This window comes from Danio rerio, chromosome 10, assembly GCF_052040795.2.
Source record: "Danio rerio strain M-AB ecotype USA chromosome 10, GRCz13ab, whole genome shotgun sequence".
Classification (NCBI taxonomy): domain Eukaryota; kingdom Metazoa; phylum Chordata; class Actinopteri; order Cypriniformes; family Danionidae; genus Danio; species Danio rerio.
This window is the reverse complement of record NC_141030.1, coordinates 16423326-16443925: the sequence shown is the minus strand read 5'-3', so window position 1 is coordinate 16443925 and position 20600 is coordinate 16423326. Positions and strand designations below refer to the sequence as shown.

The following is a 20600-nucleotide window of genomic DNA, read 5'->3' as shown; positions in this document are numbered from 1 at the left end:
ATGACATAAAAAAAGAAAATATATTGTAATCAATGTTAATGAAGTTACCATATATGGTTCACCTGATTAATACTTTTTTAGTTTGTAGTAGTTTGAAGCAATATATTTTCTGGTCTGGTTATGTAAGTTATGATACAAAAAAACTGCAATAGGGTGCCAGAATTCTTTCTGTTTTTGTATGAATTTACTTTAACTTATTTTAATTTATTTCAACTATTTGCAACTGTAGCCTAATGGTTAAATAGTTAGATTTGTGATCTAAAAGTACTGGCAAAGATTGTAGGTGGTAGGAGTGAACCCAGCAGATACACAAAGTCATAAGATGTTAATATTAGGTTAGATTTAGGTCGCCAGCATCTAAGGACAATTATATTTTGACGTCCAATAATGACTTGACATGACTTTGATATTATGCATATTCTCTTTGTACATCCGAATTAACGTGAAACTGAGCGAACGTGCACGAGCGCAAAACCCCACCCTGCCTCCTCGCTCTAATAAATATGGTAATAACTCTACTTCGGCAAAACCCAAATGAAAAAGCAATGGCAAAAGCAAGCAAGAAGAGAAACTTTGAACAGAAGGTGAATTAGAGGTGCTCCTTTCGAAGGTAGACCGGAGAAAAACTGTGTTATTTGCAAGTTTGTCCACTGGAATTATTAACAAAAGAAAAGAAAAAATAGAGTCAGAGAGTTTAGCTGACGCGGTTAATGCAGTGGGGTCTGAACATTGCACTGTGAGTGATTTAAAAAAGAAATGGTCCCATGTAAAGGTGTAACATTTTGTAGTATCTATTTAGGCTAAGTGCAAATAGCACACCTAGTTGGAATGAGCGGGTTCCCACCCATCACCGTTTGATTGTCAGAGACAACAAAACTAAAGAGAGCGGCAAACAGCAGTTTAGCGGCGTAGCTTGTAAAGCGCATGGCAACATGTTTTGACACAATTGATCATGAACCCAGTTCGAATCGTTTGATGAATTCATTCTTTTTTCTAAGTGTGTGTATTATGTTAAGCGCATTTGAGCATCACATATTTTTTGCACATTTTATTGAATGGAAAGTTTCCAATTTATGTATGCAAATTCTTCTTTGAGATGGTGCCTTTATAGCAATGTGCGTGCAGTCGATCGCTCCAATTACATTGGGGAAAACTGGCGATCGCTGGAAATTGTGCTTTAATGTTTAGCTGGTCAACTGAATGGTTTGGAAACCTTATATATCTGCTAGACATGCGGATGATCCCATCCCATACAGCTGCCATTGCACGGCTCAAAGATACTTTGTTGTGTGCAATTTAACACAATTGGTGCCAAATTTTGGTATGGCAACCAAAATTCTATGCCTGACAGACTTCATAATGGTAATGTCCGCACAACGTCAAGCTGTAACATCATTAGACGTTGACATTTCATTGTTTTTAGATGGCGTTGAAAAGTGACCAAAATGAAACCTCAGTCTGACGTTGGACATTGATATCGGCCTGACATTAGGTTCTGGCGTCAACCATTTTCGAAATAAAATGCGATGTCCCATGATGTTGGGGTACAACGTCACTCTGGCATCCTGTTGATATCTCGTGTCTGCTGAGAATAACCAATATTTTCTTCCACCTTCAAAACAAACCAAACCCCTATCTACTTCCTTGGCTACCCGTCACTCCGGGTGTGTGTTCACAGTTTGAACGCGGTACAAATTTAAATATTAGTCAAATACAACACAAGTAAACCCATCATGCAGTTTTGAAATTAAGGTTTTTATTATTAAGGAAAAACACAACACACAAATGCATAGCCCTGTGTGAAGTGTTTACCCCTAAACCTAATATCTGCTTGGACCACCCTATTAAGCATTGTAATCAAGCATTTTCAATAACTTGCAATGACTGTTACCGTGCTATGGAGGAATTTTGTCCCACTCATCTTTGCACAATTCAACCACATTGGGGGGTTTGAACATGAACCACATTTTTAAGGTCATGCCACTGCTTTCTTAATTAGATTCAGTTCAGGACTTTGACTAGGCCACTTCAAAGACTTTCATTTTGGCTGGGCAGTCTCTTTTTTATGGTGGAGTCATGAGCACACCCTAACTGAGGAAAGTTCTTTGGATGTTTTGTGGGGTCTTTTGTGACCTCCTGGATGAGTTGTTGCTGTGCTCTTGGGGTAATATTGATCAGCCGGCTACTCCTGGGAAGGTCCTCCACATGTTTTTGTCACTTGTGGATAATGGCTGTCACTGTGGTTTGCTGCAGTCCAAAGCTTTAGAAGCGGCTTTATAACCGTTTCCAAACTGGTAGTTCTTTATTATTATTATTTTTTTATTTCTTTGAATGTTGGCTTATGGTTTTGAGGATCTTTTGGTCTACTTCACTTTGTCAGACAGGTCATGTATAAATGTTTGCATCATTGCGAACGTGTGGCAGTAATCGGGCCTGGTGGTGCTATAGATATGTTTAAAGCTGTGGTCACACTAGCTTGCATTTCCGGTCTCCTGCATTCGTAAGCCTATGAATGGAAGTCTATAGAATGAAAAGTGCAGTGTGACTATGGCCTAAGTTATGTTTTCCCTTAATAATAAAAACTGAGAGTCAGTATTTCCCCCTGATCTGTGATTGTACTTGCTATTATTGAATTTCTAGTTTTGTCAAATTAACTCCCTCTATCAAATATTAGATGTCAGCAATGCATCAGTTTTCTAGTAGTACACTAGTTATAATGGCACTTCAACAGAATCAGAACAAGAATATCCATTCATTTGTGTTTTTTGATACAAGGCTTCAGTCAGAATCTTGTTTAAACCCGGCTGGTCAGAAGAGTCTCCAGTGTGCATTTAGAGCTCAACTTTAAGACCCAAATCAACGGTGTGTGAGAAAACTGAGGTCAGTGGAGCTCTTAGAGGTAAGGATTAAATTCAGCAGGACGTGTGTGATTTAAAAGAGAGTGTGGAAATACTTACATGTTCTCACAGAGAGTCTAATTTATCATTTAGTTGGAGAGTTCATTTTCACTATTGCTTTCTTAAATGATTTTTGGCAGCAGGCAAACAGAAACTTGTCTCTTGATTATAACAACTGCTCCCTCGTGGATTATGATGGATTATGGAAACGTACACAAGAATTAGCATTAGCCTGTCATTGATTGACTGTGAGCTTTAAGCTTCTCCAGTGATGTGACATTAGTCAGACGTGAGCCAATCTCGCAAAACACTCTGATTCATTCTGGCATTTGTAGGGCACATATCATAACAGATTTATTTTATTGGGCTCGACTTTACTGGGAAAAATGCGTAATTTCTGACTGTTTCATATGGTTTTGTCTTATTGAAAAGCCTGACAACAGTTGATGGGTTTGCAATGATCAAATGCTCACATTAATACATCATTATACACAAATGTCTTTCATAGTTTTAAATGCTAAATTTTATGGTACTACTGCTACTACTACTGTCATGTGGGATTTGGACACGGACAACTCTGAGGATTCAATTGCAGTTTTTATTAAACAGAGGAGGGTCAGACAGGCAAAGGTCAATAACAGGAGCTAACGAGTACATACGGGTAAAGCAAAAGGGTGGTCGGGTCACAGGCACAAAGCAAAGGTTGAACTTGGCAAAGCAAGCAATACGTATTGTAATGTCCACTAACTATAATACAAGACTCAGCACTGAATTGTGTATCTGTGCTGTTTATAAAGTCCATGTAATCAGTTCATCATGATCCTCCTGTGTGTGTAATAAATGTAAAACAGGAACTGGTGTGTGTGAGGTGCATGCTGGAAGTTTGTAAATGTGGCGTGTGTGTAGTTCCCTATGCGATCCACAGTGGCTAGATTGCTAGTGACTGTAACAACAACAACAACAACAACAACAACTACTACTACTACTACTACTACTAATAATAACAATAATAATAATTTTTGTCAGGCAATTTTTTATGCAATATATGATAGTTTAATGTTTTATTGCATGCTATCATATTCATTCATTCATTCATTCATTCAATTAGTTAGTTTTGTTTAGAATTTACACTCAGTTGTGTTTTTTGTCAGTGGAATTGTCAAATCTTTTTTACCAGTGCTAAATCAATATTTATACAATGGTACCGAAATGATGCCTAAACCGATACTTTAGAGCCACAAAATTATGGTGGATGACTCTAAACAAATCTTTCTTTATTTTATTTATTCTTTTTATAAAAAAAAATATATATATATATCTTTTAATTTGAACAATAATCTTACTCTTAATCTAAATAAGACAAAAATATGATTAAGGTGTTTACATGAGTTGCCTTTTGAATGTTCCTTTCATTATCCCGTTTTACATGTTATAGCACATAACTCGATTAACTTCGTTGCATCACCACGCCATCTACGTTTCCTGTAATTGCTTTATGTAATTTTGGATGTTTTATTTACATTTTTTTGCCCTTAACTGCAGTTCAGCAGTTTCACTTTCATTTAGCAGCATATTGTTCATGTCCTGAGGTATTGGATGAGAATATGAAAAGTTTGGTTGCAAAACACGATAAACAGCATTTTTTGACATTTGAATTTTATTATTAAAATCACTGTTCAGATGTACCTTAATCTATGTGTGAATTTCTGCCATTAATAACATTTAAGATTGTACATTTTAGGCCTACTACAAAACGTGTTTTTTCACAAAATGCATTATCCACCTGACCAGTTTCTTTACAAAGAGCGCTATAACGATTATAGAACGTTCAGGAAGCTGCGCGTGCTCAGCATCCCCTGGGAAGAGAGTCACCACCAGTGAAGTGTCAGAGTTTGATCATTGATTTAGCGATAGAAGATGAAGCCTTCAACTTCACAAAAATGTATAAAAATGCTACAAAAGTGGACCAGAATAAAATACTCCGTCTGTCAACAATACACAAATGCAGCAGGGAACGAGTCTCCACTGATGTCAAGAGGAAGGCAAGGGAGCGCCTTTTTTCTGCGCTCCTCCCCATCACAAGATACCTGTCTGCAAAGCGACATTTCCAAGTGTCCTCTGTAAATTTATTTTTTTAATTATTTCTTACATGTAGCTGAGTAGCCTATCTGAAGATTTATTTATGCAATTGCACCTATTATTTAAAGCCTAAAAACTCACGTTTCTTGTTGTTGTTGATTTACTATTGGGGAACATAAAGGGCACAGGTTGTTATGGAGAAAAATAAACAAATTTTCTTTTTCAAAGCAACCAATAAATAAGCTATTATTATTATTATTATTATTACAGTGAAATAATTCATTAAATATGATAGGGACAAGAACTGGGACACCGTGGCTCTGCCGGCTCTGATCATACAGGTTTGGTTTTCAGCAGCGGTGTGAGCCGCCCTCCACTCTTTCTGTAACAAGCTACAAGTCATTTATCTAACTAACTTAATCTTACTTATCAAATAAATCATTGATTCACTAGCTTTTCATAATGGTATGACTGTAGTAGAATATAGCTTAAGTTGCATATAGCATTTTGCAAAAAAATAAAAATAATAATAATATGTTATGTTGTGTACGTTCTGGTCAAAACTAACTCAGAATCTTATTATTATTAATCAATCTATGTACATATTATTCCATATATTTATGATGTACATTTTTTTTTTTTTTTTTTTTTTACCAGTTTAAGATGTTTGACAATGTTAAGATTAATATGTTGCATTTTGGCTGGCTTTTGACTTATTTATAAACTATTTTATCCATGTAAATGTACTCAGTGAAAGTGCAAGATGATGCATTCCTCTGCCTTTAAGTTAATTCCATATCCCTTCAAATGTTTTCTTAAGTTTAACATTTTTTCCACTTTTGTAAAGCATCTGCTTCATGTTGCTGTGTCAAAATCTCTGTTTGTAAAATATAGCTACAGAGTACTTTAAAATGCTTAGTTTAAGCACATTTAATGAGCGTGTCATGCGTGTTGGTAAATCTGAAGGGAGTCTTTGTCGCACCACCAGTAGCATTAAAATGAGGAACCACAATTTATGCTGGTTCGTTCCGGTGCATACCGGTTACATTACATTACTGGTTACCCAAACCTGATTATTATTATTATTGTTATTATTATTATTATTATTACTGTTTTTGTTGTTATTGTTTTTGTTATTGTTGTTGTTACTAAACAATAATTTTATGATTCTATTATTCTTATTTGTATTAATATTTTATTATATTTAACCTCTTTAAATACTCATTTTTATTTTTGCTGTGAAATAAAAGTAAGGGCCTACTCACACTTTGCTATCCAAACCGTGCCCGGGCCCATTTCCCAGATTGTTTGAGAAGTGTGAGTGCGCTGAATCGGGCTTAGTCATGGTTCACTTGGCTGGCCCTGGCCCAGTTGGAAGAGGTGTGCCTGAGCGCGGTCCACTTGTGCTTTGCCGCAGAATGCTTGTGTGTAAGTGCAAATGGGCCTTAGCCCGAAACTAAAAGCGAGACTTGACTTTAAGGGACTGTTTCATATAAATCAATTAATCATTTGTACTGTTAAGTGAACCAAACTGTCGAAGTTTATTAAAGATTCAAACCCCTCACTGCACAACAGCTGCGCAACTTTAGCAAACCTCCTAATTCCAGCAGCCCGAGGACTTTATGATAGTTTATGAGCGTCAAAAGTGGATGATCTGTTCTGCGAAATATTTGACTGCGTGTCACTGCATATCAAACAACTTAAACAATATAACTAGAGAAATCTCCACTGTGCTAAGCAAAAGAGTTTACGCACATTATCGGTGATGTAAGCGTGCCCAGGCCTGAATGTAATGTGTGTGCGGGCCGTCAGGCGAGACGGGAGGGGGGACAAGTGTGCTTTGGCCCGGTTCAAGGCTACTGTACATAGTGTGAGTACGCTCTACCACTTTGTTATTCAACAACAACAACAATAATAAAAATAAATAAAAATAATAAAAATAATAGTAGGTTACGCAGTTGCGCAGTAGGTAGTGCTGTCACCTCACAGCAAAAAGGTCGCTGGTTCGAGCCTCGGCTGGGTCAGTTGGTGTTTCTGTGTAGGGTTTGTATGTTCTCCTTGCATTTGCGTGGGTTTCCTTCGGGTGCTCTGGATTCCCCCACTGTACAAAAGACATGCTGTACAGGTGAATTGGGTAGGCTAAATTGTCCATAGTGTATGAGTGTGAATGACTGTGTGTGGATGTTTTCCAGAGATGGGTTGCGGCTGGAAGGGCATCCGCTGCGTAAAAAACGTGCTGGATAAGTTGGCGGTTCACGCCGATGTGGCGACCCTGGATTAATAAAGGGACTAAACTGAAAGGAAAATGAATGAATGAAAATAATAACTTGAATGTTTATTATTATTATTATTATTATTATTATTATTATTATAAAACAACAACAATTTTATAATTGTATTTATTTATTCTTTTAAGTATTTTATTATATTTATCTTTTTTAAATACTAATTTTTTGTTTTTGTTGTGAAATAAAAGTAACACTTTGTTATTCAACAACAACAACTTATTATTATATTTTTATTATTATTATTATTATTATTATTATTATTATTATTATTATTATTATTATTATTATTATTATTATTATTATTATTGTGAAGCCCTCCATTGTGCAGCAAACAAGCATAGCAAACCTGGATACTTGAACACATGAATAAAGCTGTCTATTGGAAAACTTTACCCACTGCTGGTGAAATGGGATTTTATATTCACTCTAAGAGTAAGTGCGGCTGAATAGATTTCTAAAAGTGTGAGTATAAGCAGAACCATCAAGTGTGATTCAGTTTTCATTGGGTAGGAACGGTGATCTGCAGGTGCACATGCAGGCAGCACAATTCACTGCTTTCAGGCTGTTGGGCTCTCGTGGATGTTTGGATTAAACATGCAAAGGCAGCGATAGACTGTGACCTTGACATTTCACAAGCTCACAAGAGTCTTTCCCCTTTCAGTCCCTTTTAGAAGATAATTGCCGTATGGCTTCAGAAACTCTGCAAATTAAATTCAGGATGGTGACAGCCAAAGGTCTAGCAGAAAACCTTGATCTCATTCTACAGTATTTTTTCATTGAGTAAATAGTAACACATTGTAATCATTCATTCATTCATTTTCTTTTTTGCTTAGTTCCTTTATTAATCTGGGGTTGCCACCGTGGAATGAACCAACAACTTATTCAGCATATGTTTTTTTGCAGCGGATGTCCTTCCAGCTGCAACCCATCACTGGGAAACATTCATACACACTTATTCACACACATACACTACGGACAATTTAGCCTACCCAATTCACCTATAGCACATGTCTTTAGACTGTTGGGGAAGCTGCACCTGGAGGAAGCCCACGTGAACACGGGAAGAACATGCAAACTGACCCAGCCAAGGTCTGAACCAGCGACCTTCTTGCTGTGAGGGGGTCATGCTACCCACTGCACCACCGTGATGCCACAAATTGTAATATCTATATAATTAACTAAGTTACAAGGCACATAGGTTACCCCTTTTTCCAGATTTAATATAAGTCTATTGTGTCTCCAGAATGTGTCTGTAAAGTTTCAGCTTAAAACACCCATCAGATTTTTTATTATAGCTTTCAGAAGTTTCCATGTTATAGCTCTGAGAATTAGGTAGCGCTTTTTGTGAACTGTGCCTTTAAGGCTAGTCCTTCATGCCCACCGTTTCCACGTGCCTGTCAGCGTGCCCTTCTCCTCCCTTGGCTGCTTCAGACAACAGACAAACATGATGGAAGCAGATCTTATGTAACGTTTGTGAGAAATACTATAGTAAGAACTTTACAAATGAGTATTTATTGCATTTGTTGTGGAGTTGCAATTATGAGTTTCACACAATGTCGTTACAAAGTTCACGCACATGCACGCACACACACGCATGCACGCACGCACGCACACACACAGTGCACGCATTTAGCTTAGCACTTTTTATGCACGCAAATGTGACAGGATACAGGTTAATATCCACTGCTGTATGGATATCTATTATGTTAATGTACAAAATAAGCCCCATGTAATGTCCACAAACCGAGAATGAAGCGTCTTCCTTTATAATTGTTCTGACATGCACACACACGCAATGGTGATGAAGTAAATCTCTGTAATTCATTACGCACATGCACTGTTTAAAAAAAAAAAATTAAACTTGTAAAACTCACTCTTCTTTATCACATTTGATGATGATTGATGATCCTAGCAAACTGAACAGATCTTTTATTCCCGCTTGCTTTAGGTACGTCCTATCTTGTTGATTTGATTGTACGCATTGCTACAGAGAGATGTTAATACACAGCTGTCAATCAATTTGGTGGGTGAGGAAACCCCACTCCTACGTCAAGTTGCGGTCGGTCTAAAAAAACTGCTCCAATTGATCCACCGTTTTTATATTGAAAAAAAAGGACTAGGTGTGTTTATTTTACCCCAATATGCAGCTTGACAGTAGATTTTTCACCATAGATGCCCTTTAAGAAATATCATGCAGTAACCACAAACTGGACTTTGACAGCATTTATTATTTTGGTACACACCAGAACAGCGATTTACAAAATAAGCTTAGCGCTTTAGCAAAAAAAAAAACGAATCTTTTTTTTTACCGTGGGCTTTCAGTACAGATTTTCTTAAATATAAATACACTGTATGTTGAAAAAAGGAAGCTTTGAGCCATGATTTAATTCGCTAGTGGTTGTTTTCACTGCTGTTTAAAGGTCTGTATACAGTGAGCCGATGCCAAACAACTAAATATCTGGTAATTAACAGTTTCTGTATTTTGTGTTTTCCATTTATTTACAGTTGTGAATTGGATCATGCTCTGTCGACATTTGTTATTAAAAATGTAACTCTACAGTTTAACAAAATGACTTTTATTGACATTTTAATAGTTTGACATAATTTAATGTATAAGAAATAATGAATAGAGAAATAAGTCTTTAAAATAACAAAAAATGTTCTGGCAGTTCATTGCAAGGTTTTTGTAGCATAATATACAACATCAACCCAGACAATATATCACTTTAAACTTTTAAAAATGTCCATAAAAATCACTTCTTTTTTTTTTACTTTTTAAAGGCATTGGAGGACAGATCAAGGTCCCAAAATGCAACTCATCCAACTAGGGATGCTCATTTCAGTTAATTTTGCTAACCGACAACCGCCGCTCATTAATCGGTTATTAACGGTTAACTGGTCAGATTACTATAAATTTTATATTAAACAAATTGACGTGTCTATTTTGTGTCTGACACATTAAATATTGCCTTTTAAAATACTGATTTATTTTATATGCTAGCATATAAATAATAGAACAATAAGACAGAGCATTTTCACGCACCCGCAGTGTTTAGCACAGAAGAACAGAATAAACTAAATAAAATGAATAAAATAAATAGGACTGCCCTAAATTGTTTTCACTTAAATAATTTTTTTTTATTACAAAACGAAAATACTGACTGATTCTTTTTAATAACCGGCATAGGCTGTTTTTTTCCAATCATATGTTTTTTCTTCCGTCAAATAAAAAAGACTCCCTCAAATCGCTTGCTCCATGGAAAATATACATTCATTTAATGCCCCACTGTTGTTATTATTATCACAAAACCTTTTACATTTTTTAATAGAAATCATTATTTTAAAGATTATGTCTTAATATATGGTTTCCTCTCTCTCCCTCTCGGTTCAAGTGCGCGCTGCGTGATAAATAGACAACAACGCGCGCATATGTTGACTTTTTGTAAACAGTTTTGTTGTTTAAATATGATATTGCATTAATCTGCATAAATGCTTTATAAACTGTAAAATAAAAGGTAAAGCCTATTTGTTGCGTTTATTACGCAGATCCAGGTCAACGTCAGCGCTGGTTTGGTATCAACACGTCTGTTAAACAGCAATATTCTTCTTCCATTTTGCTTCTTTGGCAAATGTGTCTGTAGGCACGGGTTATACGTTATTGTCCCGCAAGTTAAGTATGTCTCGCAGTTGAACAAGTGGCCGAAAACAAGGCGCATCTCACTGCCTTTATGTTGACAAGGAAAAATGAAGAGAAGAAGCGTGCGGTCCTCTTATGAAACGACTGAATCAGCTGGGTATGCAAAAGTGTTGCTGTTTGTGTTGTTACAATTGTAATATTTAATACTATTGTGATATTCAAGATTTGTACATTCATACAGCTCTGGATAACTTAAAACAGCAATTAGACCATCAGATCGGTGTTAATGCATCTTGAAGTAAAGCGAAACGGCTATAAACTCCATCAAGATAGAGTGATTATATGCAGAGTCATATACCTTTAGCTATAAATAAAGTATAACTATAGAAACTGTGTTCATCTTAACTGAAAGCTTCTGGGTGTTTGCCGGCCTCACGCATCGCGCACCTGTGCAGTCAGTCAGTCAGCACGTAACGCCAAAGGATTAAACAGATAGGTCACAGCACTATACGGTTATAGAAAAATTTGTGCTGTTATAATCCACTTACCTTTTAATACGTTTTGGTGCGATTATAATCCACTATTAAAAACAACAACAATTACTAAATGTTTTGAATGGGTAATGTAGCCGTAGAGGGATGCATTTTGGTCCCTGCCATTGAAGAATGAATGTAGCGGAAACCAAGCTCTTTAAAAGTTCTCTGTAGTTGTCTTGACAACAAAAACTGCTGCTCTGGGATGAGCCGCGTGTAAAAGATGCCCCTCTTAACGCAAAGGCGCATTCAATCGGCCCCTTATGCAGCTAAACAAAAAATATATAAAATAATATTTTTAATCGTTTAACTGATAGCATTAATCGGTTACAAACGCACCCTTTCGGTTAACGGTTAATCGATTATTTTGAGCATCCCTACATCCAACATATGTTTTACACAACAGATGCCCATCCAGCCACAACATAACACTTGGAAACACTCATACACTCTTGCATTCACACACATACACTACGGCCAATTTAGCCTATTTAATTCACCTATACTACATGTCTTTGGACTCTGGGGGAAACTAAAGCACATGGAGGAAACCCACAGGAAGAACATGCAAACTCCACACAGAACTGCCAACTGACCCAGCTGGGGCTCGAACTAGCAACCTTCTTGCTGTGAGGCGATTGTGCCACACACAGCACCAGCGTAACACAAAATGCAATTCAAAAGCATAAATAAATGTGGCGAAAAAAATTATAACATTAATAACAAAATATGGAAAACTGCTATACGTTTTTTTTTTTACTGTTTATTTGCTAATGCTCTATAAATGATCCATAGTGTGCAGTTATTATGAAGTGTTACTAATAATCCATATCATTTGCAAATATTCAATGAAAGAAGAAATGTAGCAAAATTATAGCCAGTCTCCTTGTGTTCCTTCTTGTCTTGAATTGTTAACTTGCTACGTCACTTCTCTACTTCTCAGAAAAACAGAGCACTCTCTTTAACCAATAGCTGACATCAATTCCACCTGCTGAATCGGATCAACCTCCTCTGACATTAACCTGATGACATGTGCAAAACACCAAACCTACCAGCCAAACCGACGAAGCCTAATGGCATACCATCTTCTTTGTTTGTCCTGGCCTTAATTTTTAGATGTTAGTTTTAGTCTGGTAGTTTTAAGGATATCTGTTAGCTCGTGTGCTCAAAACAGTGACAAGATTTTAGTTTGGAAAATATAAAACTGATAAAATCCTACAAAACTTACATTTTGTCACTTCCATCTAAGTAGATCAACCATTTCTTTTCGCGTCACCTCATACTTCAGTTTCTAAACAAAATTTGACCAATCAAATCCTCTCTATTATCTGCCATGCCCCGCCTCCGTCAAGACCATTCTCATTTGCTTTTTATTTGATGTGCTTGAGCTCTGATTAAAAACAAAGTGCAATTGGCAGTTTTTTTTTTTAAAGTGACTCTGTCTCGTCCTCTCTTAATTTTTCAATTGATATTATGTCAAACATCAAATAAATGATGCACATTTCACAGCACTTTGCAGGACTTTTACAAAATGTTTTTCTAAATATATCCATGGTTGTGGTGAAATATCATATAAAACATCATAATTTCTCAAAGCAAATTTCAGATTATCTTCCATCTTGGTCAACGCAACAGCTGAAAGAGGATCATGTGAACTTATTGGCTGTCACTCCCAAAAGTTGCTCCTCATTTGGCTATAATTGCAGCACAGTCACTTGACATGCCCGCTTCTGGCCACTGATGTGTGTTTCACCGGAAAATGCTAGTTCTCCATTGAAATGAATAGGATGATATCACTTTGTTGGTGCATGAAGCTTTATTCTTTTCAGAGCTAAAGTGGTGAAAAATTCTACCTGAACTGTTGAACTGATTGGCCATTGTGATTCTCCGTGATCCAGCCATACCTGCATTTGTCTTTTTGGGGGGAACTTGAATAAGTTAGTGGCATTGTAAAAATGCTAAATTATAGATAGCACAGTTTCTGAACCACCAACTGAAAGGTTCTCTTTGGTTTTTATCTTGATAACCTGCTGTTGGATGACTTCATTCACTTTAGTGAGGCTCATTATCTTCCAAAGTAAGTGAAAACGGAAAAGGTTGAAGAATTTTTCCAGATAATTAAGGGCTTTGGGTAGGTGCAGATTAACACCAATAACTAGATTTTTCTGAAAGTGTTGTCTATATTGATCAGTGTTCTTTTTCAAATATCTCATTTAATATATATTTTTTTAAATTCTGTGGTTCAGAATATGCTGAATGCAACTTATAACACATGCTTAAAATGGTCTTATACTGTTTTACTAAATAAATCAGTAACAGATCTCAAGAGCTTGCTAATCTGAATGTCAGAACTTGGCATATTAATATTTTTTTAAATCATATCATACCTGTCAACACTGCTGTTTTTTTCCGGTAGTCTCTCATATTTTAAACTCATGTCCTGCCACCCTCCCGTTTTGTTACTTCTCCCAGAAAACTGAAAACTTGCATAATCTTTTTGGTACAGTCTACTAGACCCACTAACCCCCAACCCCTCCTCATCCTGGGTCATCAACTTCGGTAAAGGATCCAATCATCACCGCCGGCCATAACCTGGTCCATGGAATTGTTACTAACACCACAAACAGCCCCCTTCATTCCCAGACTACTGAGGAGTGACCTGGACATTTTCAAAATTATAGGCTGTTCTCTAATTCCACTGTATCCAGAGAGGTCTGACAAACTGCTTTTAATACATTATGATTAAAAATTGAATTGCAAGAAATGTAATGGTAATCCCATGGTAAATAGTGTCCCTAAATGGCTAAAACTGCCAAATCACTGTGCAGAAAATGGCATTTGTCTCGGGAGTGAGTAATGACCAAATGTTCTTTCCCCAGGAATAGCCATCTACAGAGAGCTCTTTTGGGAGCTGTGGTGGTGAAGAAAAATATCGGAAAAGTGGAATCGTTCTCGTTTCTCTCTCTTTTAGCTGAAGATGTATCGGACATTGTGTCTGAACTCTCTATGGGCAGTGCTGGGATGTCTCTGGCGCTTGGAAAGATGAATGTTTTACAGCGTCACTTGCGATTGCTTTCCCTAAATCATCCCTACAAGGCTAAAGATGGGAGAAATGTTATCGGCAAATACTGTACCAACTCATTAGTTGCCAGATATAATTGGATGTGTCTCTGTGCACTCTGCGCTTCGCTGGTCACATACTCTCACCATTTGCATACAGTCTGTTAAATACAGGCCTGCTATTAGGGTCCAGTTATTTTTATAGCTCAAAAGGAGTTTTTTATTTTCTATGCAATATGCAATTCTAAAGGTATTTTTAATGCAGGAATCCCTTTAAGCAAGCTTGTAATATGTTGTATCAGCTGATAAATATTTACAACATTAAAAACTATTCTTAATGCTTGATACATTAATCCAAGCATACCTGTTTATAGCATATATTTAATACACTATTTGTCCTTGCTTATTTTGAGCTCAAAAACAAAACATTATTGTTATTATTATTATTATTATTATTATTATTTAAAATACATGTATTGGTTACAAAAAGTCAGTTTTTTTTTGTTTTTCACTCAATTGAATTTTACATTAAGGGGAAGGTCTTGAAACCTAATGGCTGTTTATAACAACAATAACTTTTTATTACATAAAGCAAGCAAAACCATAATACACTCACTGGCCACTTTATTAGGTAATATTAGTGCCAGGTTGGACCCCCTTTTGCCTTTAAAACTGCCCTAATCCTGTGTGGCATGGATTCAACAAGGTACTGAAATATTGACATGATGGCATCACACAGTTGCTGCAGATTTGTCGGCTGCACATCCATGATGCGAATCTCCCATTCCACCACATTTCAAAGATGCTCTAATGGATTAAGATATGGTGACTTTGAAGGCCATTTGAGTACAGTGAACTCATTGTCATGTTCCAGAAACCAGATGATTCACACTTTATAACATGGCGATTTATCCTGCTGGAAGTAGCCATCAGAATATGGTACACTGCGGTCATAAATAAATAGACATGGTCAGCAACAATACTTGGGTAAGCTGTGGCATTGACACAATGCTCAATTGGTAATAATGTACCAAAAGCATGCCAAAAAATATCCCCTACACCATTACACCACCACCAGCTTAAACCATTAATACAAGGCAGGATGGATCCATGCTTTCAGGTTGTTGATGCCAAATTCTGACCCTACCATTCGAACGTTGCAGCAGAAATGGAGACTTATTAGAACAGACAACATCTTTCCAATCCTCTATTGTCCATTTTTGGTGAGCCTGTGTGAATTGTAGTCTCAGTTTTCTGTTGTTAGCTGACAGGAGTGGCACCCGGTGTGATCTTCTGCTGCTGTAACCCATCTGCTTCAAGGTTCGACGTGTTGTGTGATCAGAGATTCTTTTTTGCATACTTCAATTGTACCTGAATATTTGAGCTACTTTTGCCTTTCTATCAGCTTGAACCAGTCTGGCCATTCTCCAGAAACCTCTGGTATTAACAAGGCATTTGTGTCCACAGAAATGCTTATCTCTAGATATTTTCTCTTTTTTGGACTATTGTCTTTAAACCCTAGAGATTGTTGTGTGTGAAAATCCCAGTCAATCAGCAGACCAGCCCGTCTGGCACGAACAACCATTACCTGTTCATAGTCACTTAAATCAGCATTTTTCCCCATTCTAATTCTCAGTTTACATTGTCCACAAGTCTAAATGCCTTGATGCAGTGCCACCTGAGGGATAAGAGATCATGGTGGTTCAGCTTGCCCTTTATGCACTGAAATTCCTCCAGATTCCTTGAATATTTTAATTGTGCTATGCAGTTTTAAAGATGAAATATTCAAATGTCTTCCTATCTTTTGTTGAGGAACATTATTTGTAAATATTACAATTATTTTCTCATGTGTTTATAGCCAAACTTTTCCACATGTCTTTTAAAAAATTTTCCCTAATGATGTTTAACAGAGCAAGGACATTTTTACAGTATGTCTGGTAATATTTTTTTCTTCTGGAGAAAGTCTTATTTGTTTTGTTTCGGCGAGAATAAAAGCAGTTTACATTTTTTTAAAAAACATTTTAAGGTCAAAATTATTAGCCCCTTTAAGTTGTATACTTGTTCAATAGTCTGCAGAACAAACAACTGTTATACAATAACTTGACACTTTACCCTAGCCTGCCTAGTTAATCTAATTAACCTAGTTAAGCCTTTAAATGTCACTTTAAGCTGTATAGAAGTTTCTTGAAAAACATCTAGTAAAATATTATTTACTGTCATCATGGCAAAGATAAAATAAATCAGTTATTAGAGTTATTAAAACTAAGGCAGTGGCACTGTGGGTAGCACCTTCGCCTCACAGCAAGAAGGTCGCTGGGTCGCTGGTTCGAACCTCGGCTCAGTTGGCGTTTCTGTGTGGAGTTTGCATGTTCTCCCTGCCTTCGCGTGGGTTTCCTCCGGGTGCTCCGGTTTCCCCCACAGTCGAAAGACAGGTGAATTGGGTTGGCTAAATTGTCCGCATAGTGTATGAGAGTGTGTGTGAATGTGTGTGTGGATGTTTCCCAGAGATGGGTTGCGGCTGGTAGGGCATCCGCTGCGTAAAAGCTTGCTGGATAAGTGGCGACCCCGGATTAATAAAGGGACTAAGCCGACAAGAAAATGAATGAATGAATGAATGTTTAGAAATGTGTTGAAAAAGTCTTCTCTCTGTTAAACAGAAGTTGGGGGAAAAATAAACAGGGAGGCTAATAATTCAGGGGGGCTAATTATTCTGACTTTAACTGTATATAGATTGATATAGTTTGATGTCATTTCGCAGTACATGTTGTTTATAAGGTGTTGTGCAAGAATTATAATAAAATAATACTTCAAGACTACCTTTGTATAACAATAAAATGAAGGCTTTACATATACAGTAGTGTTACCATTTTTGTCTCTTCATGTCATTCCTGTTTCTCTCTCCAGGTTTGGGCCAGTAATTTTCTTCCGAACGAGGCATCGTTGGCAGAGCGCTGTCAGAGAGACTTTTTGCAGAAGCACGGAGAGCCAATGCTGGTGCAGTACGCTCGGATGGAGGCACAAGCACAGGTAATACACCAACATAAGACACACTTCATAGCGTTCAGGAGTCTGTCAGCATAAAAACTCCCTATGGATAGTTTGTAAAGACTCTCACAAACACAATGTAAGAGTGCTTTGACAGCCCTGCTGAGGGGGAAAAATTCTTAAACTGGTTTGAGATGCTGTGTTGGTCACTGAGCTGGTTGAGTTTGATGGTTTTAAAAGGGAATTTTCAGTTTTGAGGAAAAGTTTGAAATATTCTTATCACGTATTTGTGAAACTTCATCTTATCAAATGAGGATGATGTGAAGATCTTTACACCATAAAACAATCTGTTAACAAATGATTAAAATTTCATCACTATGCGAAAACGTCATGCAGTACAACCATCAAGTAAAACACATTTCATCATTTTTGGAATACATGTCAGTCCACAAGTCTTTTATAAGAGTAACAATTTTACATACAGTATACAGTATATGTCAAAGCAAAAAAAAAAAAAAAAAGTTTGGCTTGATTGCTTGCTTTCCAATACTGATTTTGCTACAATTAATAAAAAAAAAAAAAAAAATTCCTCAAAATTATCATTGGAGGATTCTATACATTTGCACTGAAGTTTTTCCTTTATATATTTTTCAGTTTTTTTTTATTATTTTTATTATTTCCATTAATTAATCGGGTTTTTACTGGAATCTCATTTGCAAATTGTTTGTAATTTAATATTTATTTATTGTATTGATAGATAGATAATAGATAGATAGATAGATAGATAGATAGATAGATAGATAGATAGATAGATAGATAGATAGATAGATAGATAGATAGATAGATAGATAGATAGATAGATAGATAGATACCATATGCATATCTTTTAACTGATTAAATCTAATAATATTCAAAAAAAATTATCCGTCTGTCCATCAACCCAATCATCCATTCTTTCCAGACGAGCCCCCACACAAATACAAATTATACACTATCAGTTTTTTTAGTAGATTGTGTTTTCTAATAAGAATTTCTTATACATTTAATTCATTTATGAATGGAGATGACCTCTGATGGGCAATTTCAACATGCGTTTGTCAAACATTAAATATATATATATATAACAGACAATAGCTGTTTCTCAATATGCGTTCTTCAGCAGTCTTGCTTCCTCGTGTTCTCATGTAACGCCATCATCAGCTGCCAAAGTTCGGTTCCAATACTCAATACCGCAAGTACAAGGAGGACGCATGAAACTTCTTGGATGTGATCTTGATATCAAGGACGCACTGATGCAGACTTGAGCACTGAACTCGGTTTGGAAGTCATTAAGGGTGTTTATTTGCTGAAATTCATATTAAAAATCTGTTTTATTTATTTTGTGCAATGTATATTTATACTGTTTTTATGCAAAGTATATACAGTATTTTGAAAAGGAGAAAAACAGTAAATCGTTGTATGAATGCTATAAGGTTTAAATAATTTGCTATTAAAAACGCGTGAAGGTCATGTGACCATCAGGAAGAACGCAGCATCTCATTTCTTAAAGGACGCATTCTCTGCCTTCGCTGTCTCCTGAGTTCGTTCTTCCGATGACACCTGGCAAGACCGGTCTCCACAAGAACGCAAGTCCATTCTCTGCATTCTTGGAATTGAGAAACAGCCATTGTTGTTTCACATGTAGAACTGCAGGCACCTATTAAAACAAATAATATAAATGACGAATGGTCTAATTTTCTTTTAGCCTATTTATAGATACCTAATTTACATGAAAAGGTGTCTTTTAAACTACAGATTTAAAGGTCTAAAGGCTAGATTTGCCAGTATGCACTTTATTGTTCAGTCTATGGGCACAATAACTAAAGTTGTTATTTTTGCTAATTATAACCATTACAAAACAGATCAATGCAAACTCCATCACAGCTTGTTTTGACATCCTTTAGTGGGGATCAAGCATTATTTGTGTCTTCCACAACAAGCCGTTGTTTCTTTTCACTTGCTTTCTTACTGCTTGTTTGCATTTTGTCCTGTTTGTAAAACGCAAGCCCTTTTACCCACTACTTTATAGGGGCGGCGTTGAGGTATTAGCATTAGTATAAAGCTGTCTGTGTCTCCGTGTGTCACCTGGGCTCTGATCATTATATTGGGCTGGGCAGATGCTGATGGTGTGTTGAATCAGCAGGGAAGAGCCAGGCACACGCCACATTACGCTGCTCTCGCACTTCACCGCTTTCTGCTAACCAAGCATGTAGCGCAACGAGAAAAAAGCTTTCATTAGCATAATGAGCCAGACGTAACTTAGAACTTGGTTAAATCATAGGTAATCAGGAAAAAAAGTGTGGAAAACACATAAACGCATTTACAGGGAAAAAAAGATGTGAGGCAGAAAAATGTGATTTGCATGCGATTTGCAGCTATTTTTTTAAATATGCGTGGCATTTTTTTAAACTGTGTTTAATCACTCTTTAATGATTGCCTTTGTTTACGGTGTTTAATGATGTAAAATTTAAATATTTAAAACATAATAATAATAGTAATATTTTGATTAATTTATTATACTTCAAATAATTAAATAAAACATATATTAAAATAATATTTTATTAAAAAATATTAGGAATTTGTATTATTTAATTTCAATGACATGTTAAACATAAATATCTACTTAAGCTTTTTTTTTGTCATTTAGAAAATTTTAAATAATTAATTTTAACTTATCTGTCGTATTTAAAAATTTGAAAAACAAAACAACCAACCAACCAACTAACCAAACAAACAAAAAAAGCAAGCAAACAAAAACCTACCTATCTACAAGTTTATTGTAAGTTTATTGTTTACGTTATGTATTGAAAATGTAACATTTTATTTATTTTATTAATTAATTAAGTTATTTATTTAATTAATGCTTTTGCCCTGGATATTTTATTTATTTATTTATTTATTTATTTATTTATTTATTTATTTATTTATTTGTTTGCTTGTTTGTTTGTTTGTTTATTTGTTTATGTATCTAAAATGAGTAAAAACATACTTATTTATTTATTTGTTTATTTATCTGTTTATTTATCTGTTTATTAATTAATTAATTAATTAATTAATTTAATTATTCATTCATTCATTCATT

At 35.9% G+C, this 20600-nt stretch overlaps 1 protein-coding gene across 6 annotated transcripts in view; it reads left to right on the top strand.

Annotated features, from left to right (window-relative positions):
• The window catches only part of galt (galactose-1-phosphate uridylyltransferase), a 225731-nt gene that overhangs the window by 46273 nt on the left and 158858 nt on the right, over nucleotides 1–20600 (top strand). For all 6 annotated transcript variants that reach the window (XR_015500533.1, XR_015500534.1, XM_087269757.1 and 3 more), the window contains 1 exon segment: nucleotides 17399–17521. Coding sequence is in view for 4 of the 6 variants with exons in the window: in XM_087269757.1 (XP_087125883.1) it covers nucleotides 17399–17521 (123 nt within the window). In the remaining 2 variants the exon portion in view is untranslated.